Raw genomic sequence first — 25,220 nt, 5'->3', positions numbered from 1 at the left:
ATTGCTAACAGGTATAGACAAAGAATATACGTAATGTCAAATATGCCCTAAATCGAAATAGTGACCATTTTTGCCAAAAACTTGGCCAGTTCACTATTCATGTTGGTGAACAAATTTAATATATAATAATAATAATAATAATAATAATAATAATAATAATATAGGATAACATTTCTTTTATATTCTATTCTAATAAAGGAATCTATTTTTTATGATTTTTTATTTAATTTATTAAATATCATTTTATGGTTATTTTAAATTTTATAGAAACAACGCAGATAATACAATAAATTCAATGGCTGAAACTCATTTCGAGTTAAATACAACCAACCTGTAATTGTCCACCCATGAAAATAACCCGATGGGGCCTGTAATGTTTGATAGCCCAAATCCATATCATTGATTAAAGATTTGGCCCTTTTAGGTAGTTCTGGGCCTTTCCTTAAATTGATCACCAATTCTTTTGATAATCTAAGGGGCTGTTTGTTTAAGAGGTAACCTCTTAATTGGGTGTTTGATAGCATCTTATTTTATGCCACTTAAATTAAAAAACACATGTTAATTTCTCAGACATGTGATTACATCTGGAAAAAAATAAGGGAATGCGTGTTTCCTGTTTTGCCCACAACGTCACAACCTCTTTTTCCCCTCCCAACCATCAACGATGCCTCTCCTCCACTCCACACTGCTACAACTCCGATCCCCTCTCCTACCGTCGCCGTCGGATTCGCCTGTGGTGCCTTCGTCTCCTGCTCCAGCTGCATCGCCTCCGGTATCATCTCCGGGTTTTCCCTTGATATTTCAGTGCCACTTTCCCTCTTCTCTTTCAATACACACAACGTTCCCTCACCAACTCCATCTTCGGAACCAGCCGGCCGGATCTTTCGCGAGTGCCGTCATCGCCGAAGCCTTCCAGGTCCCTCATCGACAACTCAACTTTTGGTAAAGTTATTTTTCCCCTAAAACTCAATTATTCTGTTTCAATCCCAATCCCAAACAACATTCAAGCACGATGGTGAAAGTAAGCATTTTGTGTCGCTCTCTCCATCAATTTTTTGGCTTGAGTTTGTCGATCCTACCCCTTGTGTTGTTGCCCCTGTTCATCAGAGTGATTGCTACTTGTTAGGTTATATTTCAATTTTGATCTGATGTGGTCTATATGTGTTCATTCGAACATACAGTGAATGGTTTTACTTGATTGAACATACTTGTTTGATTGGAGTCGAACGCAATTGAGTCAATTGTGTTCATCGGAGTCAAACATAAAAAGTCAAAACTGAATTCTTATTTGTTGATTAAGTGAATTTCAATTCTAGTTTTGTTCATGTTGATAGCGAATGGCTCGATATTGAGATTGGGAAGTCAGGTTTGATACCTGGATAGCGAAGATGACACAGTCGATTGGAATGATTGGAAACTATTGGCTAGTAATTATAATGAAATATTAGGTTGTTTAGTTTTCATTGTATTTTTTTTGTAATATTGGGTGTAATATTTAGCATCCTACTTCCATGGATTTTTTTTTCAAAGATATGATGTTGTAATTGAAAGAAATGATACAAAAGGGTAAAATTGTCATTTTTATCATTCAACACCAAAATTTAGAGGTTCAAACCAAACAACATATTAAAAATTTAGATCTTAAAAATTCAGACCTTCTTAGAAATTCAGACCTTTTAAAAATTCAGATCTTAAAAATTCAGATCCTGCCAAACAACCCCTAAGATCATCTCACAAAAGGAAAAGATCGCAACGATCACCTTCTTCTCGGTCAAAATCAATTCCTCCATTCCCACCCTCAACTACGGAATTCGATCAACAAGATCCTCTTTCAGATCCTCCTGAAACTAATTGTAATTCATATTTTACAACCAAAACCACTAATCAATTTTCTGCTAAGGAATATGAGGTCACGATAACAATTGGAAACCTGATTGGATTCAACATTGACGCAAAGAACCCAATGCTTAGGGCAATTCATGGCAATTCCGGCGAGAAGGTTGGTTTACAATGAATTTTTTTATCCATTAATGTTAGGGGAATCGGAGAAGACTACAAAGTTCAGTGGGTTAAGAGGCTTCGTTCACAACATAGAATTTCTTTCTTGGCTATTCAAGAAACTCAAATTCTCGATGCTAAACATATTGATGTATCATTGTGTTGGGGCTCTGGTGATGTCGAATCTATTCGGATAAATACTACAAGAAGATAATAGGGTGTTTACTCAGCTGGAATAAATTACAAACCCACACTTCATTGTTACGATGGGGTATTGGGTTGGAGTATAGGAACCAAATCTCTTTGCAAACATTTACAGTCCGCAGTCTGATTCGGAAAAGGTAACCTTGTGGGAAGAGCTATTGATTTTAAAACAGAACATAGGAGGGATCTGGGTATGTGATGGGAGATTTTAATGTAGTTCGTAGACTTGATGAATGGTTCAATTAGGATTTTTGTGCAAGATCGGCGGGAGATTTCAATAAATTTATTCATGAAAATGGTCTCGTTGACATAAAGATGGGTGGGCATCACTTTACTTATTTCGACAATAGTGATCTCAAATTAAGCAAGTTGGACCGCTTTCTTGTTTGTCCCAAGTTCATTGACCTCACACAATCCGTGACAGTCACAACTCTATCCAGGGAGATATTTGATTACTGCCCTATTCTTCTTTCTACTTCATGGTGCGATTTTGGGCCTCCTCCGTTCAAAATGATTAACTCTTGGCTCTCGAGAGATGGGTTCGAGAAGGTTTTCATTACTGCCGGGAAGAACTTCATTGGATACGGAACTCCAGACTTATATATGAATGCTAAATTGAAATGCATTAAAGTGGCGATTCACATGTGGCGAAGGGCTGATCATTCCAAGGAAGAAGTGGAATTAAAGAGAATAAAAGAAGTTGTTCATAAACTGGACATGGAGGCTGAGAGTAGGCTACTTTCAGATGAAGAACTTGAAACTCGGAGGGTGAGTTACAAGGACATAATTAAAATGGAAAAGATGGGGGTGGTGGACGCAAAACATAAATCAAAGATACGGTGGGCGGTAGATGGGGATGAGAACTCCAAACCATTTCATGGGTTCATCAACAACAATAACATGAGAAATCACATAAATGGCCTCATGATTAATGGTAATTGGTGCACTGATCTTGTAATTATTAAATCGGAGGTCTTAAAATTCTTTCAATCCAAGTTCCATGAAGAGTGGCCTATCAGACCCGCTTTCTAGAGTAACCTTTTTCGAAAAATTACTGACCATGAAAACTTGGCCTTAGAGGCCCCCATATCACTCCAGGAAATCAAAAATGCGATTTGGGCATGTGGGAATGACATACGTTCAAGTTCATAAAGAAATACTAGGAAGTTCTACTAGGGGATATCGCATCGGTGGTGAAGTCTTTTGAACGACACGGAAAAATCGATCCTTCTTGTAATTCATCCTTTATATCTATGTTTCCTAAAACTAAAGACCCGCAACAGTTAAAGGATTACCGCACTATAAGCTTGATTGGGTGTATATACAAGATCATCGCAAAGATTCTTGCGGTTAGACTAAAACTCGTTATGAGACAATGCATTGATGAGGTACAAACAACCTATGTAGCGGGGTGAAATATCCTTGATGGTCCACTTTAAGTGAACGAAATATGTGTTTGGTCGAAAAAGGTTAAAAAAAGATTCTACTTTTAAAAGTATATTTTGATAAAGCATTCGATTCTGTAAATTGGGGGGGGGGGGGGGGGGGGGGTTAAATAATAATCTAACTCAAATGGGGTTTGGCAATAAATGGTGGGGATGGATCAAAGGCTGTTTAACTTCCTCAAAAGCATCGGTCCTGATTAATTGAACTCCTACAAACGAGTTTACACCTTTAAACGGAGTCCGCCAAGGGGATCCTTTGTCCCCATTTCTTTTTATCACAATAATGGAAGGATTAAGCGTTGCAATGAAAGAAGCGTGCGTGAATGGAGTTTTTCATGGGTTATAATTACCGAATGGAGGCCTAAACATCTCACACTTGCTATATGCCAATGATGCTTTATTCGTCGGAGAATGGACTGAGCAGTATATCAAGAATCTTGCTAGAATTTTAAGATGCTTTCATGCATCTTCGGGTCAAAAAGTCAATTTCAATAAATCTAGAGTCTTCGGAGTGGGAGCAAATTCGGATTAAGTAACTCGTTGGGCGTCTCCTCTGGGTTGCGAACCATCAACTCTTCCATTCAACTATCTCGGGGTACCAGTGTGTAGGGATGAGATTTAGAACCGGAAAACCGGACCGGAACCGGAACCGGAACCGTTAGAACCGGAATATGTAAAACCGGTCCGGGTCCCTGGTTTGAAGAATGGCTCTATCCGGCTTCCGGGTAATCCGGGTTTTGGGTCCTTCGGGTCCGGGTAAAGCGGGTTTAAGAACCGGAACTGTGTTAGGAATCGGAACCGGTTTTAGGGGCCGGAATCGGTTTCTATGGAAAGTTTAAAACATGCATATCTCATTCGTTTGAAGTCGGATTGGCATGAGGTTTTTTCCATAGTATATTTTATAGTTTTTACATGATTTTAGACTATAATTTGTCATTTTTGGGTTTATATTCATTCACTTATAGTCTGTCAAAGTCAAGATATCAAAGCTGGAAATTTTATGTTTTTCAGTTTTTTTTTATTTTTTATTTTTTTTATTTTTTATTTTTTTTATTTTATTATGTGATAGTTTTAAAACATGCATATCTCATTCGTTTAAAATCGGATTGACATGAGTTTTTTTTCCATAGTATAGTTTATAGTTTGTACATGATTTTAGACTATAATTTTGTCATTTTTGGGTTTATATTCATTGACTTATAGTGTCTAAAAGTTGGGATATCAAAGCTGGAAGTTTTATGTTTTTCAGCCCTTTTTATATTTAGTGATAGTTTTAAAATATGCATATCTCATTCGTTTGAAGTCAGATTGACATGAGGTTAATTCCAGAGTATAATTTATAGTTTGTACATTATTTTAGACTATAATTTTGTTATTTTTGGGTGTTTATTCATTGAATTATAGTCTCTTAGAGTCGTGATATCAAAGCTGAAAATTTTATGTTTTTCAGCTTTCTTTGTATTTCGTGATAGATTTAAAACATACATATTTGATTCGTTTGAAGTTGGAATAGCATGCGGTTTTTTCCAAAGTGTAGTATAGAGTTTGTACATGATTTAAGACTATAATTTTATCATTTTTGGTTTCATATTCATTGATTTATAGTCTCCCAAAGTTGGGATATCAAAGCTGTGAATTTTTTTTCTCAACTTTGTTTTTATATTTTGTGAGATTTTAAAACATGCATTCAACCCACTTTACCCGGTTCCCCGGGTTTTTCGATTTTAGACCCACTTTACCCGGTTTCATTCGACCCACTTTGATATTTCTGGGTTTTCCGGGTCTAGACCCACTTTACCCGGTACCAAACTGGAACCCTATATACCGGTTCGGTTTCCGGTTCTAAAAAATCTCGTTAACCGGTTCCCGTGTTTTCCGGGTCTGGGTCTACCGGTCCGGGTTTGGACCCACTCTCATCCCTACCAGTGGGGGCCAATATGCGCCTTAAGAAACGTTGGCAACCTGTGATTTGAAAGATTTCAAAATAAACTTACCCATTGGAAATCAAAAACTTTATCTTTTGGCGGGAGATTAACACTCATAAAACCAGTCCTCGAAAACCTTCCTACATACTTTATTTCTCTTTTTGCTACACCTACAAGTATAATTGACAATTTAGAAAAGCTGAGGCATCGGTTATCGTGGGGTGGTTCAGAAGATCAGTCCAAGATTTATTGGGTATCTAGGAATAAAATCATTGCTAACAAGACAACAAGGGGTCTAGGAGTTGGATCGATAAAGGCTTTCAATACTGCTTTGATCATTAAATGGTGGTGGAGGTTCAACCTGAGTCGATTTGGGCAAAAGCAATTCCAAGTATGCATAATCTGGCAGGGAAATTGGACCACATCTTTTCTTTGAAAACTCTGACTGGGGTTTGGAATAATATCGCGTGCTCGTAAAAGGATTTGGATAAATATGGAATTACTCTTGGGATGGTGCTTAAAAATCAATCAACGAATGATGGATCGGATTGGATATGTCCTCTCACAGCCACATATGTTTATCAGGTCAACACTTTGAGGAAAAAATTGGATAATTGTATTCCTGTCGATATTGGAAAATTTGAATGTGTGGAAGAGGTCCCGATTAAAGTAAATACTTTTATTTGACGTGCAAAACAAGGCCGGATTCCAACTACAAAATCCCTAGCGACAAGATGGATTAATTTGAATTCTACAACTTGTTGTCAATAATACGGTGATGCGGAGGAATCACCGGACCATGTGTTGGTTCAATGCTTGCATGCTCAAACGATATGGAAATGGATTTTAAAATGGTGTAATGTACAGCAGGCAAACTTTTTCTCAATTCATGGTGTTCTTGATTTTGCTTCAAATTGGGGTAATTGTATGAAATAAAGAAGGAGGTTGCTGGGAATATGTTATGCAACAGTTTGGAGTATTTAGAAATCACGGAATGATCGGGTGTTTAACAACAAAAGGACGCATCCATTTAAAGTGGCTGATCTTATTATTTCTACAATGTTCACTTGGGAGAAAATACAGGGGCAAAACAGAATCAATTAGATGGTCTAAATGGTTTTAAACCATTTCATTGGATTGTAATTCATCTTGTTCCATTACATTTGTTTCAATTTTTCATTGTATGTTTTTCCTAACATCTTGCTGGGGATCCCCTCTTTATTAATATATCTATTTCATTGGCTGGTTCAATATATATATATATATATATATATATATATATATATATATATATATATATATATATATATATATATATATATATATATATATATATATATAGGGTTAGGTTCATTTGAGACCACCTATATTTTGTGAGACCGTGAGACGCATTTTTTGATTTTTTTTTAATTTTTTTTAGTTAATTCATGTTCCGAAAATAATATTTAAAAAAAGAATTTTTTGATTTTTCCATTTATTTTGCATTTTAAAATTATTTTTAGAATAAGTACAGTGTAATATTCAATTTAGAATATTTCACATATTTTTCAAAAAAAATAGAATTTTTTTTTATTTTTTTTAGTTAATTCAAGTTCCAAAAATAATATTTAAAAAAAGAATTTTTAGATTTTTCCATTTATTTTGCATTTTAAAATTATTTTTTAGAATATGTCAGTGTAATATTCTATTTAGAATATTTCACGTATTTTTTCAAAAAAAAAACGGAATTTTTTTTATTTATTTTTATTTTTTTATATTTTTTTTAGTTAATTCAAGTTCCGAAAATAATATTTAAAAAAAGAATTTTTGGATTTTTCCATTTATTTTGCATTTTAAAATTATTTTTAGATTTGGTCTCACGGTCTCAAATGAACCTACATCTATATATATATATATATATATATATATATATATATATATATATATATATATATATATATATATATATATATATATATATATATATATATATATATATTAATGTAATAATTGCAATAAATCTCTACTCTAATAAATGAAGGTTTTTTTTGCCACTTGTGATACTCTTATTTAATTTGTTAAATATCATTTTGTGCTTATTTTGAATTAATTCTTTTTCTACGTGTCATTTTATAATTTTTTCTATTTTTTTAAATTTCACATAATATTTTAATGTAATAATTGCAATAAATGTAGTAATAAATTGATATCAATGTCATTAACGAACTTACCTTTTAATTTCAAAATTCTCAAAATTAAAGCTCATCGGTCTTCTTATTTATTTAAATTTAAAGAATAAAAAATATTTTCATTATAATAATTCATTATTTTTTTATTTTCTTATAAATTCAAAGTTCTTAAATATTTAGACCTTTATATATATATATATATATATATATATATATATATATATATATATATATATATATATATATATATATATATATATATATATATGTATATAAATTTGACCAGACTCATCGAGTGCACATAGGTGACTCGGCAGGTCCAAGCGTGTCCTCTGAATCTTTCTAAACCTCACTCGACTAGTCGAGTGAACCTTCCACTCGACGGGCTACAACCGGTCACGAGTCGCGGGGCAACCTGACTCAACTCGTCGAGTCCCTTTATGGACTCGACGAGTTTCATCCATGACAATCACCCAATCGACCATCTGAGGTCAGATCTGCTTCTCTAACCTATAGATCTGACTTCCCCATGTCCAATAATCACGTAAAGGTCAAATCTTGACAATCATGCAACGCATCCAAAGCTTCTTTTGGTGAAATGGCTTCTAAAATGGCATCCTAGGTTCATTTCCTCCATGCATGGAACAACATAGAGCTGGATAGATAATGCTCTTTGTACCTCTAAAGGTCCATATCCAAAGTCAAATACTAAAAGGGATAACATATGCATCAATTTAAGCCAAATAAAGGGGTATAGAAAACTCTAGATTCAAGGATTTGCAAAAAACAGAAGAAGGGATCAATTTCCTACCTCAACAATGAAGACCCAAGCTTGAAAACCACGGAATCACAATCCCCTTGACATTCCTTTGCTGGAAACACCTTCTTTGCAAAGCCACAACAAAAAGGATCAAAATAGCTCTCTCTCTCTCTCTCTCTCTCTCTCTCACACACACACACACACACACAACTCGCTCAAGCTTAGCGCGGACTCGTCGAGTCCACCCATCGGTTCGTCGAGTCCGTTCATTAATCCAGTCAGCAATCGCGATCCTACTCGGCGAGTCTAAGCGTCAACTCGCCGAGTCCCTCCTCATAACTCAAAATAAACAATTAAAATATGATACCTGGAAATCCGGATGTTACAATTGTCATCTTTCCAATCTCATTTAATGTTTACTTTTTGTGTTATTGAAAATATTAATAAAAAAGTCTAAAAATTAACATAATAAATTAAAATTTCGGATTAAAAAAAACACTTTTTGATTTAAAAAAAAACATATTTGTTAAACTTTTTTAAAAAAACATGAATTTATAAAAAAAATTGAAAATTTTTTTTTTTTTAAAATTTGCAAATTTTTAAAAAACTATAAATTTTTAAAAAATTAATAAATTCTCAAAAAAATAAAATAAATAGAAATATTTAAAAAAAGCTATATTTTTTTAACAAAAAATAAATGTTTTACGTGCTTATATACATATTTTTTTCAGGTGCATACATGCATATTTCTTATATTATAATATTCGTAAGTAAATTATTAAAAAAAACTCATTTTAATTTACTAATCTACAAACATAGTAGTACAAATATTTTATTCGATACAAAATAAAATATAAAAAACAAATAATGTTACAAAATTTCAAAGCTTTTTCTTGTCTTCGTGTCAACATTATCATATTTTCTTCAGTTTATCACTTTTCAATTCTTCAATATTTTCCACAAATTCTTCCATATCTACAAAATAATAATAATAATAATAATAATAATAATAATAATAATAATAATAATAATAATAAAATTGATTAATGCAAGAACACTTATAAAAATACATATGTATATATCATGTAAGATTCACATATGATTATATCAATTAAGGTGCAGAATGTGATATTCACATGTGATTGTGTCTTTTAAGATTCAAATGTAAAATTCACAAGAAAAGTTTAAAAAAATTAACGAAGAACACTCATACAAAATGCATGTGTGCATATAGACGTAATTGATATGCGATTCATTTGTTATTTACATGTGAATTTGCGTGTGATTAATATTTGATTCACTTGTAATTTATATGTGAATTACATGTGAATCACTTGTGATTTACATAAGAATCACATGAGATTCATATGTGAATCACATGTAATTCAAATGTGAATTACATGTCATATACATGTGAATCACGTGTAATTCATATGTGATTCACTTGTGATTTACATGTGAATCACTTGTGATTTACATGTAATCACATGTGATTCATATGTGATTTACATATGAATCACATGTTATTCATATGCGGATTACATATTATTTACATGTGAATCACATGTAATTCATATGTAACTCACTTGTGATTTACATGTGAATCACTTGTGATTTACATGTGAATCATATGTGATTCATATGTGAATTACATTTTATTTACATGTGATTTATTTTCTATATTGATGTGAGATTTGTTGAATTCCAAAACACAAATTCCATAATAGAATACTAAAGAAGTAGATGGTGACTATTAGTGCTCTATATAATTGGTTTGTGTCCAAAAAGTAATTTAAATATTAGAATGTTTGTAAAGATTCTGCATTTTTTAAATTAAAAGATTATAATAATAATATTTATGTACCTTTCGTGGTGCTAACTTTGATTGTTGTTTACTCTTGGCTCATGTATAAACCTAATGGGGAAACAAGAAGATACTTTGAATATAATGATATTTGCTTAATAATAAAATATAAATTTAGAATAAAAACTTACCATTTTCCCAGAAGTAAAGATTAGTGATGTATGAACCAAATAACACATAAAGCCATCTGACGGAGCCATCTGATGAAGGTGGAAACGATGCCATCTTCCAACTCTACTGGAGATCGTTTTCAGTATGACGCGACGAAGAATAATTCGTTGATTAATCCATTTTTTTACATCTTTCTTGAACTAACTAAACATCACTTTGCCTGTTGATTCTGCATCCGAGTTGAACAAAGCTTTGTAAGAAGGTTTCGAGATGAGATTCATATAGCTGCGTGAAAGATCAACGAAAACCCTAACGATGGCATAGGAAAGGTGAGGAATAAAACAATGGCATTTATTATCAAGGTGGAAGTTGTAGACCATCGAGATGGAATGATCGAAATGTCACTCTGTTTATCCATAAGACAACATCGACCTGTTGATTCTTTGAATCCTCGTCGATGATCTGTAGATTATGGAACACGGATGGTCTCAGGAGAGATAGTCGAAAGTTGGATGAACAGGAGAAAGACGAGTTGAAGGGTAAAGAAGATAAGTAAAGGGTTTGATCAAATAAGTTCTTATCCCTGAAATGCCCTCCGATTAATTTAAATCAGATGCCCCCGTGTTTTTTGTTTTTTTAAGTTTTTACAATAATGCCACAAATCATCTTAACCTTCTATTATTTTGATCTAAAGGTCCTTGTTTGGTTCTTGGGTTCTCGGAAAACTATAGGTTCTCAAATGATCATTCCTCTCTCTGTGTGTGTGTGTGTGTGTATATATATATATATATATATATATATATATATATATATATATAAGGGACAGTTCACTTGATATTAAAAAAAAGTAAAGATGTTGAGATTCAATCTCAGCCACATATTGACAACAACAAGGTGTGTTTAATCATAAATGATTATATGGCAGAAAGGTATAACCATTTATGTTTATATGTAAATGCCTAATCATAAATGATTATACATATATGTGTGTTCATAGATTGAGTAATCATATATGATTATGACAGTTGGTGGCAGAAAAGGTGGTGGTGACAGAGGTGGCGGTGGTATAAGTGACGAAGATGATAGTGGTGGGTCGGTTGGTGTCAAGGTGATGGTAGTGGTGGTGGGGATGGTGGCGGAGGAGAAAGGAACAGACGACACTATATAATCATTTATGATTATAATAGGCATGTCGCGCTGGTATGCCGGAGGGTTAGAGAGACAAATGTTGAATATGTGGCTGATGTTAAATTTCAAGATATCTATTTTTGTTTTTAATCTCAACGGAATATATATATATATATATATATATATATATATATATATATATATATATATATATATATATATATATATATATATATATATATATATATATATATATATACCCTCTAGTTTATATTATTGTAATTATGTCTAATTCTCTGATAGACTTTCCAAACCGGTTTTTTGTACGCCTCTAATTTTCATCCAAGATGTTTTAATTCATACAACATGGGGAAATCGGCCGCCCATGTTGTTAGTAGCAAGTTTATTGATATTAGGGATTTAAAAAACACTGCCAAATTACATTATATACCGCGAAACAAGAAGTCAAAAATAAAAATCAGATAATAAACTACATCCGTCTAGCCTTTTGTAAATTTGAAAAGAACACAACCACCTTCATATAAACCCTATCTTTGAAGCTATCATAAAACTGAAAAAATGCATGTCTCCCACGATTGTTGAGAAGTAAAATCCCACATGCTATCCACAATCCAGTAGCAAAACCCATGCCCCCACCAATATAAAACCATCTCTTAAGTTCATCATCTATGTCTTCTCCATCACCCTCACTTTTACCAATGATGGGTGGTGATTCTGATTCTTCATCCCCTGGACACTTTTTGGTAAGGGGAGGTCCACATAGACGTGCGTTTCCATTGTATCTTGAAGGTGGAAAGGACTGCAGTTGAGTGCTAGTTGGGATTCTCCCAAACAAGTTATTAAATGACACATCTAGGTAATTCAGAAAACTCATCTGACACATGCTTGATGGAATCTGCCCTGATAAATTGTTTCTAGATAAATCCAAAGTCAAAAGCTTTTTCATCTCACCAAATTTCTGTGGAATCTCTCCAGATAGAGAGTTCTTTGACAAGTTCAGGGCAATCAAGTCATAAAGATTTGTAATTCCATGTGGGATTTGTCCTATTAAATGGTTGCTTGACAGGTCAATGCTCTTCACCAATTTCAGAGTGCTAAAGAATTCACGTTCATCTCCTTGCCACTCAATCATTGCATGGTCAACATATGTCTCCATTGTATATGAATTATCAGTTACAATACTATAATACTGTACATCTTGTGCGAATCCTCCTTGTTGAACCATGCTCGTAAGATTACTCATACATGAAGGGATGCTTCCATGGAGATTGTTCATTGACAGGTCCAGAATTTGAAGATTAGCTAAGTGACATAACACTAAAGGGATGGTTCCAAAGAATTTGTTTGATCTTAGGATAAGAACATACAAACCTGATAAGTTTTCCCCAATCCAGAAAGGAACATTACCAGAAAACTCGTTGGCCCCCAAATTCAATGACTTTAAACTCGTGCAATTTTTTAATGGCAAAGGCAATTCTCCAGAGAAGTTGTTCTTGTACAAATACAACACCTTGAGTTGTATCAAAGATCCAATAGAGGGAGGAATCCTTCCAAAGAGATTGTTGTGTCCAAGATTAAGAACTGTTAGTCTTTTCAAATGCCACAAACAGTCTGGGATTTGTCCAATTAATGAGTTATGAGAGAGGTCAAGAAAGTATAAGAGCCCATCAACAACTTGACATATAATGGAGATACCTCCATAGAATTTGTTTATAGAAAGATTTAATGATGTCAAAGAGGAAGAAACATTTGGTATCGGACCAAAAAAGCTGTTGGAACTCAAATCTATCACTGAGTATTCAGCAAAATTTGAGGATAAATCTGGCACTTTCCCGCTAATGTTATTGGAAGAGAGATTCAGATATGTTAATCGAGAAGGCCACATGTCCCAAAACTCAAGAGGAACTGTGTCTGAAATTCCAGTATTTGAAAGATCAAGATAGGTAAGATTTTTGAGTGTTTGAATCCATTTGGGAAACCAAGGCCCTATCTTGCAAGACCTCAGATCAATAGACTGTAAATAAGAAAGGCTTGACATGTGATCTCTAGAAGGAAGTGTAAGATTATTAAAAGAAAGGTCAAGGGTTTGGAGCCTGGGTAGTTCCCACAGTTTCTCACTTATACTTCCATTTAAGTGATTATCAGATATGTACAAATACTTTAGGGATGAAAACTTTTGGATGTCATCAGATAATGACCCTATAAATTGGTTGTTGGAAGCAACCAACGACTGTAATGAAAGGGATGTGCATCCAGACAAGTTGTTGAGAAAATCAGGAAATTTGACAGCAGCAGAGTTGTTATAGAAGGATAAAGTTTTCAGAGTACAGAGGTTACCAAGATATTTGGGTATCCCATCTAACATGTTGCTAGAGAGATCAAGAGAACGGAGGTTATTGCTGGTTAATGGGAGCAACCAACGATACATGGATGAGGTGAGATTGTTGTCTTGGAGAGAAAGGTCAGAAATCGATGAAGAAGAAGAAGAAGAGTTGAGAAATGAAGAATATGGATACATGACCTGTGAGAGCTTGCATCCCTCTAAACTTAATATTGATAGTTTCGGGAGACTCAGAATGACATCTACCCAGTGATTTTGTTTGGCTAGGGAAATCCCATCCATATAAAGTCTCTCCAAATGAGAGAGATGAGACAACCACTCCAGGTTTTCAACTCTACACCTTCCAACATAATCAAGATGAAGCTCTTGCAAGTTGGTGAGGTTTCCAAACTCTGGAGGAATGTTTCCATAAAGAGAGTTATCAGAAAGGTCAAGATAGATTAATCGAGTCAAAGAACCAATGAAGGAGGGAAAGGTTCCACTAAGATTATTGTAGCCAAGGCCAAGGTAACTTAGTTTGGTCAAGGAACCAATGAAGGTGGGAATGGTGCCATAAAGAGAGTTGTAGGAAAGGTCAAGGTACCTTAATTCTCTCAACGAACCAATGGAACTAGGAATAGTTCCATTAAAATTATTGAGGCGGAGGCAGAAGTAACTTAATTTGGTCAGGGAACCAATGAAAGTGGGAATGATTCCATGGAAAGAATTTTTGGAAAGATCAAGATGATTCAAGTGGGTTAAGTTCAGCAATGAATGGCTTATCTCACCTCCAAGACCAGTGGGTTCTCTGATATCAAAAACCCCGATGAGTTTAAGCTTTATGACATGACCTGTTTGGGAACTGCACGTAACTCCATTCCATTTACAGCAGTCATGTTCATCAGCTGTCCATGTAGAGAGAATACCATCAGGGTCTTGAAGGGGAGCTTTGAAAAGAAGGAGAGCATCTCTCTCATTATCCAAACACTGCTTCATAACACTATTTATATCATTTCCTCCTTCTCCCACTGCTACCGATTGGCTGGCAGTTGTAGTCATAAGGAAGAGCAAGAGAAATAAGAACATGATAAAAACACAACGATTCATAATATAAAGGGAAAATATTGATGATTTTTGGATTGTATTGATGCCTGCGTATATGAACTGCCCCATGAGGGTTTATATAGTCTCGACTATCAAGATAATGATTCCAAGTGGGTGGCTCAAATTGGTAACTGCTTGTGTGGGGCATACAATATGCAATTTCCATGAAATTAATTGCCCCAAATTATACGTTAAAAGACTTGCAAGTCTTGGAAATTTGTATTTAGTACAGATATCTTTTCCAATCTTGCGGCATTTTTTTGGGCCCCCTCATTATTATGTGATATAAATCCCAAAAAACAAACAAGCTAATAAAAATGATATTATTTGGTCTCTATATAAAAAGTGGCGTTGAATATACAAGCTCAGCAGAAATATAAACCCACCATTCAAACAGATCATCATAGTGAACAAAATAACAAATGCGCTGAGATATGGAGAACCAACACCATGACAATGGTGGGCGGTGGCGACAATGTGGGAGATTGTTAGAAGAGACGAGTTGTAATATAAAAATTACTAATAAAGTTCAAATCCGCTCATGGATCTCTAATTTTTTGTGATATAACTAACAATCAAGCGGATAAAGCTACTATCCATAAGCTTATTTAAAGTTCCATATTCTGTATCAAAATTATATCTCCGTCCAAGCAAACCAAAATTTGGATATAGATTCGACATCAAAATCTAGTATCCATAATATTTTGATACTTTGAAATTTAGGGTATCCAGTTTTAATCACGGGAGGGTTTGAATGGTTGAGTAGATTTTAGTATTTTGATACTTTATCCAAAACCCTTGAATGATTTATGAATTATAACAAAAAAAACACTAGACTCGTGTATTACATGGGTTGATTAAAAAAAATTAAATATAAGATATAAATATTAAATAAATTTTAAAATAAATACAAACAAAATGATGAATAAGTAGGTAATTACATCTATACTAATAAAAAACTACTGATATGTTTTAAATAATTATGTTTAATATCAATGTGTAAAAATTAAATATATTTAATGTAACGTTCGAAATAAATACAATAAAAATTTGAATAAGTGGGCAGGTGAATCTAGTCTAATAAAAACTATTGGTATACTGTAAATAATTGTTATTAATCACAAATTTCTAAAAACTTCTTTGAACACAACATTAAATATCAGATTGTTAAGTTTACAGTTATTGTCTAAAATTAGTATTTTTAATCCATCTCTTCCCATGAATGAACATTGGTTGAAACGTACTCGAACTCAAATTTATATCGACGCATACATAAAAAAAGTAAGCTTTTTTTTTTTTTAAAATTAACGAACGAAAATTCTAAATTTATAACAAAACGTTGACCACCTTGATTTTACACACACACACACACACACACACATATATATATATATATATAAGCAGATTAAATTACTTTTTTTTTAACTTAACAAACAAAAATTGGTATATGCGACTCGATTCATACATAAAGCAAATCAAATTTTATACCGACACATATATAAAAATAAGCACGTAAAAAATAGTTTTTGTTTAATGGATGAAAGTTATTAAATCAAATCAAATTATATATACCATGGAGGATAAATACAAATGTTTAGAAAATAAAGGGTGAAAGTAATGTTTTACAAAGATCAAAGTGAGGGGGTTAAAGTGACATTTTAAAAAATAAATGTTGAAAAATCCCACAAACTCATAAACATAAAATATAGACAAAAATGCATACATAGTCTCAATAGTTTACCCATGATTACAAACTCACCCCCTCCTACCTAAAAAGACCAAAAAAACGGTGTAAGAAAAAAAAAACAATTCACACAAGTTTTGAAAACCATAAGAACTATGTTCGTAAAAAAAATGGACAATTCACACAAGTTTTGAAAACTATAGGGACCATGTTCGTCAAAACATTTTTAGTGTAAATTGAGTTTGTGACACTTTGTAAACCACAAGGACCACTTATGTAATTTGTCTTAATTAGTGTATACTATTAAAATTAGTTAATGTGAATTCACAATCTACATTAATATAAACTATGGAAGAATTCCGCGTTGTGGGTGTTGGAGTTACGGGGTTGAAGGGTATTTCATTGTTTTTTTATTAAAAAAATAGGAAATTGCAACTAATTTTAGAATGGTTTACATATACTCGGTCGAATTAGTTGGATCCTATAAAGATCTCAAACATATCAGCTATAAAGTTACCCAAAGAAAAGTTTACGCAAAGTTGGATGGTTTTCCAGATAATTTTTAAATCCTAGTTATCAGATATAAGAAACTAAAACAAAGGTTGTCATTCCTTACGAAAGACTACTTTTAAAACTAAGATTTTGTCAAAAGCAATATGTTTAGATGGAACAAAAGAGGTATTAAAATTAAAAGGATATAAATCACTCAATTAATTTGTTTTTTTTACAATCGGTTTGACCACATGTAAAAAACCTTAATGGAATACATCATACAATGGGTAAGTAAAATTGATTTGGTGATATGCCATGCATAAACTATTTACTACCATATACCAAACTCTGATTTGATGACTTTGGAAACACAAATTCCTTATTAGAATTGGGACACCGACCACATGGGTCTCATCTCAGTCTTAACTGGTTAATGAAAGTAAAGCTGCAGGCCAGGCTAAAGCTGATAAAAGAGAGCTTAATACAGTCAACATTGCACCTTGTCTCATCAATTCCATTGCAAGACCTGGACCATATATCATTATCATATCAAAAACTAAAATAACCTAAGTATTTAATTTTTATGTTAAATTAATTTCAAAGGTTGAATAATTAGTGTAACGCCCCGATTCTCAGGTATTGCTTAAATAAGATTTATTGGGTTTAGCTCTACTCGACGAGTTGGTTGACCTACTCATCGAGTAGCAGCGGGGTGGGATCGCGTTTTAAGTGACCTACTCGATGAGTCCATGTTGGGACTTGGCGAGTAGGAGCTGGCAGTGGAAACCCTAAATTCCGGGGTTTGCACCTCTATTTAAAGGAGCCTTAGCCTTCTTTGGCCTCTTTACAGTCTTTGAGAGCCCCCTTAAAACCCTAATTCGTGTGTGTGTGTGCCTTGGTGTGGTGTTGAAGCATGGAAAAGAGGATCTTGGAGGAAGAAAGCTAAGAGTGTAAAGGAAATTGAAGCAAGGAAGGAGTGGAAAGCCGGATTCACCTCAGCTAGCATCCTTTGGAGGTATCAAAGTGCCATTTTTACTTCCCTTTTCTCCCTTTTGTTGAGTTTCTAGGGCTTTTATGGATTTTCAAGTTGGTATGATGAGCTATGGGCTAGATCTGAAGTTGTAACTTCAGATTTTGACCCTCCATGGATTCCAGAAGCATAAAGTCACAGTCTTGGTTGTGATTAAGGTCCCTCTTGAGCATGAAGTTCCATTAATAACTTAGAATAGACATTTAGAGCCTTTATGGTCATGCATGCACGTAAAGTTTGCAACTTTATGTGATAAGCATGCCCTAGAAGCTTCGATCTATGAGTTAGAGCCGTTGCATGGCTCAAAACAAGTCTGTATAGAAAAAGGACCGAATGGACTCGGTGAGTTGCAAGGTTAACTCGACGAGTCACATGAAGATGGCCGTGAACTCGACAAGTTGATGAACAGCTCGGCGAGTCCGATGAAGATCGCCATAAGACTCGATGAGTTGAAGAACAACTCGGCGAGTCCGATGAAGATAGCCATAAGACTCGACGAGTCGGTTGAGTTTTCTCTGGGATATGTATGAGTGTGTATCCGTCGAGTTACAAGGAGGGAACTCGATGAGTGACCTTAAGTTTGATCGAGAATCAAAGGAACTTGACGAGTCACTCCGATGACTCAGCGAGTTGGAATGTACTTTAGAGAACTCGGTGAGTACCCAAGGGTACTCGGCAAGTTAAGGTCAACATGGACTATTGACCTTGACTAAGGACTTTGACTTTGACCAGGGGTTGACTAGTGGGTTATGGAGCACCTTATAAGGTTAAGGATTTATGAGTATGTTGTGCTATGACGATAGGTGGTAGGGCCTGTGTCAAGTGAACTGAGAGTTGGAGTTTGCCTTTCGAGTCGACATCTGCAAGGTGAGTTATCCTCACTATATCGATAGGGTCTACGACACCAAGGCTGGCCCCTTTAGTTGTTATTGTTATGGTATGTTGCATGTGGTTATGATCTGTTAGTTCAGAATCGAGGTAGACAGTATGTTATGCTCTTATGATCCATAGGGATTGGTGTGTTAGTGACCTGCTAGGTCGATACTCTAGTTATAGGAAAATTCTATGATTGATGATCAGTGTGACATATATGTTTGATGTTTATATATGCCTATATATGATAGTATCCGCACATGGTTGTTTGCTTGTGGCTGGGTTGAGGCGGTCCTGTTTTGTGTTGAAGGCCAATATACCCTATGAACGGTCCGGGGAGACTGTAGGCCCACGTGGCAGACTAGTCATACCGAAGGCTCGGGATGGATTCAGACAGACTGTAGGCTCGGTAGGGCGGTCCAGTCGGGCTGATGGCCAGTATGCGTGTTGATTGATTTGATTATTACTGTTGTGTGGTATTGTCAGTGTGGTATTGGTATTTGGGGGTAACTCACTAAGCCCTCAGGCTTACAGTTTTCATTTTATTGTTTTAGGTACTTCAGGAGATCGTGGAAAGGTAAAGGCGTGACCGTACCGCTCCTCATCCTTATGATATGATTTTTGGGACACTCTGATGGAAAATGATTTGAAAACATATTGTAAACAATGCTATGTGGTTTTTATTTATGATTGAAAAAGTTTAAATTTGGCGTAAAATTTATGGTTGTTACAATTAGTTACTTGATGAAAGCCAATCCTGAATTGTAGTGCTTACAAAAATCAAATGCTTAGATTCCCACTGCAATGCATACATGAAGAAATAATGCTAATTAAATAATCAACAAAAAAGTTTGTAAAAAAATGATATTCATCATACCTTTCCATGTTATCAAGTTGATCTTCCCAATGTCTTATGAAATCTTGCTCCTCAAAGACAAATCCTGACACCAATATCTTAACTGCCAACTTTTGTTATTTAACACAAGGTTTATGACAAAATATCATTACAATATACATTAGGGAACTAAAAACTAAGGCTTTATGTCATATAATATGACCATTATACTTTTACGCATTTACCCTTTTGAACATTCTTTAAAAAGAGGCGAGTTTGCCGCTTAACTTGATGAGTTTGTATTCATTTGGTTATTGTAACCTTCAATGGTCACATATGATAATTGATATGACACAAACCCAAAAGAATTAACAAAAAAAAAACTCACGCCTTGGTTATGTGTAACATCCGGATTTCCAGGAATCATATTTTAATTGTTTAATTTGAAGTTGGAGGAGGGACTCGGTGAGTTGACGTTTAGACTCGTCGAAGAGGATCACGATTGCTGATTGGATTAATGAACGGACTCGGCGAGTCAATGGGTGGACTCGACGAGTTCGCACTGACGTCAGAAACCCTAAATTTCCGGGCTTGTGCCCAATTTAAGGACCTTATAGCCCTCATTTGCAGCTACCAGTCGAGAGAGAGAGAGAGAGAGAGAGAGAGAGAGAGAGAGAGAGAGAGAGAGAGAGACCCTTAAGAGCTTGAGCGAGTTGTGAGAGAGATAGAGCTATTTTTGATCATTTTTGGTGTGGTTTTGCAAAGAAGAGGTTGTTTCCAGCAAGAGGAGGTCATGGGAGTGGCTGATTCGGGGTTTTCAAGCTCAGATCTTCACTATTAAGGTAACAAATCGAACTCTCCTTCTGTTTTGGTTAAGATATATGAATCTAGGGTTTTCTATACCCTTTTTATGGCTTGAATTGATGAGTTTATGGTCCCTTTATGTGTTAGACTCCGGATCTGGATCCATAGAGGTCCAGAGAGCCTTATCCATCTTGCTTATGAAGTGATATGGAAGGAATGAACTTAGGTTGCCATTTTTGAGGCTATTTCTTCAAAAGGAACCATACATGTGTTGCATGAGTGTAAAGGTTTCACCTTTACGTGATTAGTGGGTATGGAAAGGTCAGATCTATAGGAAAGAGAAGCAGATTTGACCTCAGAAGGTTGATTTGGTGATTGTCATTGAAGAAACTCGCCGAATCCACAAGGGGACTCGATGAGTTGAGTTGGGTTGCCCCGCGAATCGTGTCCGGATGTAGCCGTCGAGTGGAAGGTTCACTCGACGAGTCGAGTGAGGTTTAGAAGGATCCAGAGTACACGCTTTAACTCGTCGAGTCACCTATGTGCACCCGACGAGTCTGGTCAAAGTTGACCGTTGACTTTTGTTGACTTTTAGGGTTGGGTGAACACTTGGACTTTTGGACCATTAGAAGGGTAAAATGGCCATTTAGCCTTCTAAGAGATCATTAGAACAAACTAGTCTAGCCTGGAAAGCCGTTATTGATTTGAGATGATTGCTTATATGTTTAGGCAGGGCTAGGTCATTGTTACGAGGTTCAGGGATACCGAGCACGTAAGTTACTAGACAACATACGAGGTGAGTCTTCTCACTATACTTTACCTAGAATGGTAACTATGTGTGACCGGAAGGTCTTATATGTTACGCGAAGTATGTGATATGTATGTGCTATGTTGTGTTATGATTATCATGATATAGACCGGAAGGTCAAGATGATGAGGACCGGAAGGTCATACGGGTAGGGCCGGAAGGTCTACCAGAGTTGGGATGAAAGTCCCCTGGGACACATGGATCGGAAGATCCCATAGAGTTATGGCCATGAGTGGCGTATGTGTTGTATATGGTATTTTGGGGAACTCACTAAGCATTTATGCTTACGTGTTATTTGTTGTGTGTTATGTGTTTCAGGTACTAGTGATGATCGTGGGAAGGCGCCGACATGATCTGCACACACTGGCAGGAGATTTGTTTTATGATCTTGGAATATGTTTTCTTCGTGATGACATTTGTTAAACTTGAGAATTTGAGAATGTTGAATGATTTTTATGTTATATTAAAAATGAAAAATTGTTTTGAAAATTCACGTTGTTACATTATGATTGTCCCCTATGGTTTTGAACTCAAAATCATCAATACTTCCTATCCTTCTAGCCATTTTTATCCATGTAAGTCCTGCTCCAGCAGCTGAAACAATCACATAGCAGCTGAAACAATCACATTTACAGATTTACTTATTATTTATATTAAAGAACATTGTAATTCTTAATAAATCTTTATTCTTTATTCACCTCCAAATGAAGCGGCTACTGCAACAGAACTTGCAACACTCCTTGCAGCTGTAACAACAACAACAAAACCACCGGTTCCAATCATTGGTATAATGGTACCCAATATTGGTGCTAAAGCACTAAATCCTACAGCAATTTCTGGAGCTGGTAAACCTATTGAAAATAAAATCTTCCATCATACAATATACATAATTACAGACAAGGTTCTAAATAACGTGAGGCGTGGCTTGGTGGCAAGGTAAACGTTAACTGATAGCTTCATTTTAATTACTTCTTTTTATAGTTTATTTTAGCATATTTCATTAATAATTTAAATAATTTCCATGCATATTTTCCTTTTTGTTATTTTATGACTATTTCGGGTACTCTCGAATCTTGTGAGCATAATTGCAGGTTTTCGGGTCTAGCGGAGCGGGAGTGTTCGGGACGTATAGGAGGCGATGAGATTTAGTAGACAAAAATGACGTTGGGCTTGATGGGTAGTGGAGAATATGCATAGAGTGATCTTGATGATTATTTGAAGACTTGGAGAGAAATAAACTTTAAATTTGCAAGATGCAGGGGCAATTTCGGAAATTCTTCTTTTGAGCTATTTGAGGAAGGTTGGTGCCCATCTTTTGCATACTCTTGGACACCCGATTTTTGAAGATTCTCTTTGGAGTTTTGGAGACTTTTGAAGGCCAAGAACCCTTGAAGAACATCATATTTTTACCTCTTGATTCTTGCTTAATGTTTGGTACAAATTTCTCTAACTTTGTTTCTTTGGGTTTAGCCATGCTTGGCTAAGCTAATCTTGGTTGACTTTTGGTTAATCCTTTGAACTTTTGTTGAATGTTGAAGAATCCATGAACATGTTCTTGAATCTTTATGGAAATGTTTTGTGTTTTAACATCTTATCATTACTTGTATGTTTTAGTTCATGAGTTTAAATGTGTTTGTGGTGATTAGTTGGCTAATTTCTTGATTAAGTAAAGGATCCTCAAATTAGCAAGCAACAAATGATTTTTGTGTTGTTTTTGCTTCACACAATCATAAAAACATTTCCTCCAACATGGTGGTGAAAGCATTTGACCCCTCTTGGATTTGGTGACTTTTTGGTTCTTAATGCTAGTTGACTTTCACTAATTACATGCTATTTGGAATTAGTGACTTTGACTAAGGAAATTGTTATGAGCTTCTCTAGCCATTTCAACAATTAAGAAAAGTCTAGGTAATCTCAAGCTCCTTGGATTACTATAGACAAATTGAGGATTTAAAACAAGTATTGCACCATTGAATTCTAATGATATGTTCATCAAAAGTCAAAGTGAGAAAACTTTAAGTCAACCATCTTTCCCTTATTGATTTTACATCAAATTCTTATTTTTGTTGCAATTGTCTATTTAAATCATAGTTAATTCTAGTTTGTTTCAAGTATTTCAAAATATCAAAACCCCCATTTTTAATTTATTGTCATATTCCAAGTATTTTACAAAGAGATTTTTCATAGAGTTATCAAATTGAACCAGTCTCCGTGGATTCGATCCCTTTACCACTATACACTATTTTAGTGTGTAATAATTAGGGTTATTATTTGTGTTGGCCTCGACAACCACCAAATTTTTGGCGCCATTGCCGGGGATTGGTTTATTTTTAATCAATTTGTTTCTCTATGCCTAGATCTCATTGTGCAGGTACTCAAATTTAAATTCCTGAAATTAAAAAAAAAAAAAAGAAGTATGGTTCGGAGATGAACACTCCTTGCACCGAAGAACGACTTTTTGAGCTAGCTCAGTTAGTTATGATGATTGAAAGTGACCAAAGTGTGCAGCCCACACCTCTTCTTTGCGATTTTTGTGCCCAAAATGGACATCATTCCAACATGTGTTCATATTTACAAGGAGAATGGGGAGACGTGCAAGAGAAGGGAAGCTACTATTTGTCAAACCAATCGAGTTATGATCAACCTCAACATGATCAATGGTGGGACAACAACCAAGTTTGGGGAAATAACCAATACCAAAACCCATACGAAACTTGGGGAAATAACCAATACCCACCAACTCCACTGTTCCAAGAACCCTATCCTTACCCTCCTCAACAAACTGAAACGACAAGCATGTCCTTAGAGGACATTGTTAAAAGCATTGCCACTTCTACCCAAATTTTTCAGGAAACAACCCAAGCTAGCCTCAAAAGCTTAGAGCAACAAATAACACAAATTGCTCAATCAATTAGTTTAATGGAAGCTCAAGACAAATTACCATCCGAAAAGAGCCCATCGCATAGTGGATGTTCCATTCCTTTGAATGATGAGAAAATTTTTGATGGCCCAAGAGTGTTATATGAAGAAGAGGAAGAAGAAGTAGAAGTGGAAGAGGTTGTCAAAGAAGAAGAAGAAATTGAAAAAGCTGACAATGAAACTATAGAGGAAGTGATAGGGGTTAATGAAAGAGAGGTTGAGCCGCCCACTACCATTAAGAAACTAACTCCATTGGTAGACCAACCACAAGAGATGGAAGCGATAAATTTGTCGGACTCTTCAAAGGATACGTATCACAAGAAAGAAGACGCCCAACCGGTCACCTACTCAAAAACCATGTCAAAGAAGGAAGAGTTGGTCACCTTAATGAACAAGTACAAGAAAGAATATGGTTGGATGATTGCTATTATCAAAGGTTTGAGTCCGGTATGGTTCTCCCGTAAAAAGAAAGTCAAATACAAGAAAAGAGTCTCAATGGAGGTGTGGAAATTAAAAAATGTCGACACGGGGAAAATTTACAAGGTTAATGGACATCGATTGAAGCCATTCAATGAAGTTTTTGATTCAAATGTCCAAGATGTCGTCCATTTGGACGCCCCAAAGTGTTAAAGTGAAGTTTGGAGGCGTCTCGCCAAAGACGTTAAAGAATGGCATTTTTGGAAAGCATTGTGTTTTTGTGTTTTTAATTTGAATAAATGACTTTTGA

The 25,220-nt window shown here is 35.0% G+C and overlaps 2 protein-coding genes and 1 long non-coding RNA gene across 3 annotated transcripts; 2 read left to right on the top strand and 1 right to left on the bottom strand.

Moving 5' to 3' along the window:
• Positions 1-554: 554 nt before the first annotated feature.
• On the top strand, positions 555-1,587 carry LOC145001729 (uncharacterized). The gene is made up of 2 exons (XR_013661700.1): positions 555-942; positions 1,335-1,587. It is a non-coding gene; the product is annotated as an uncharacterized LOC145001729 (long non-coding RNA).
• Positions 1,588-1,979: 392 nt separating this feature from the next.
• Positions 1,980-3,234, top strand: LOC145002509 (uncharacterized). Its single transcript, XM_078961766.1, has 3 exons — positions 1,980-2,171; positions 2,289-2,339; positions 2,449-3,234. The coding sequence occupies exons 1-3, from the start codon at positions 1,980-1,982 to the stop codon at positions 3,232-3,234; spliced, it is 1,029 nt and encodes a 342-aa protein (XP_078817892.1).
• An 8,717-nt stretch (positions 3,235-11,951) lies between these two features.
• On the bottom strand, positions 11,952-15,085 carry LOC144999760 (receptor-like protein EIX2). Its single transcript, XM_078958925.1, has one exon. It carries the CDS (start codon positions 15,049-15,051, stop codon positions 12,094-12,096), a length of 2,958 nt encoding a protein of 985 aa, XP_078815051.1. The 5' UTR covers positions 15,052-15,085; the 3' UTR covers positions 11,952-12,093.
• Between the last annotated feature and the right edge of the window lie 10,135 nt (positions 15,086-25,220).

Source organism: Lactuca saligna, chromosome 6 (genome assembly GCF_052625555.1).
Source record: "Lactuca saligna cultivar CGN05327 chromosome 6, ASM5262555v1, whole genome shotgun sequence".
Taxonomy (NCBI): Eukaryota; Viridiplantae; Streptophyta; class Magnoliopsida; order Asterales; family Asteraceae; genus Lactuca; species Lactuca saligna.
Note: the sequence above shows the minus strand (reverse complement) of the source record. Positions and strands in the feature narration are given on the sequence as shown.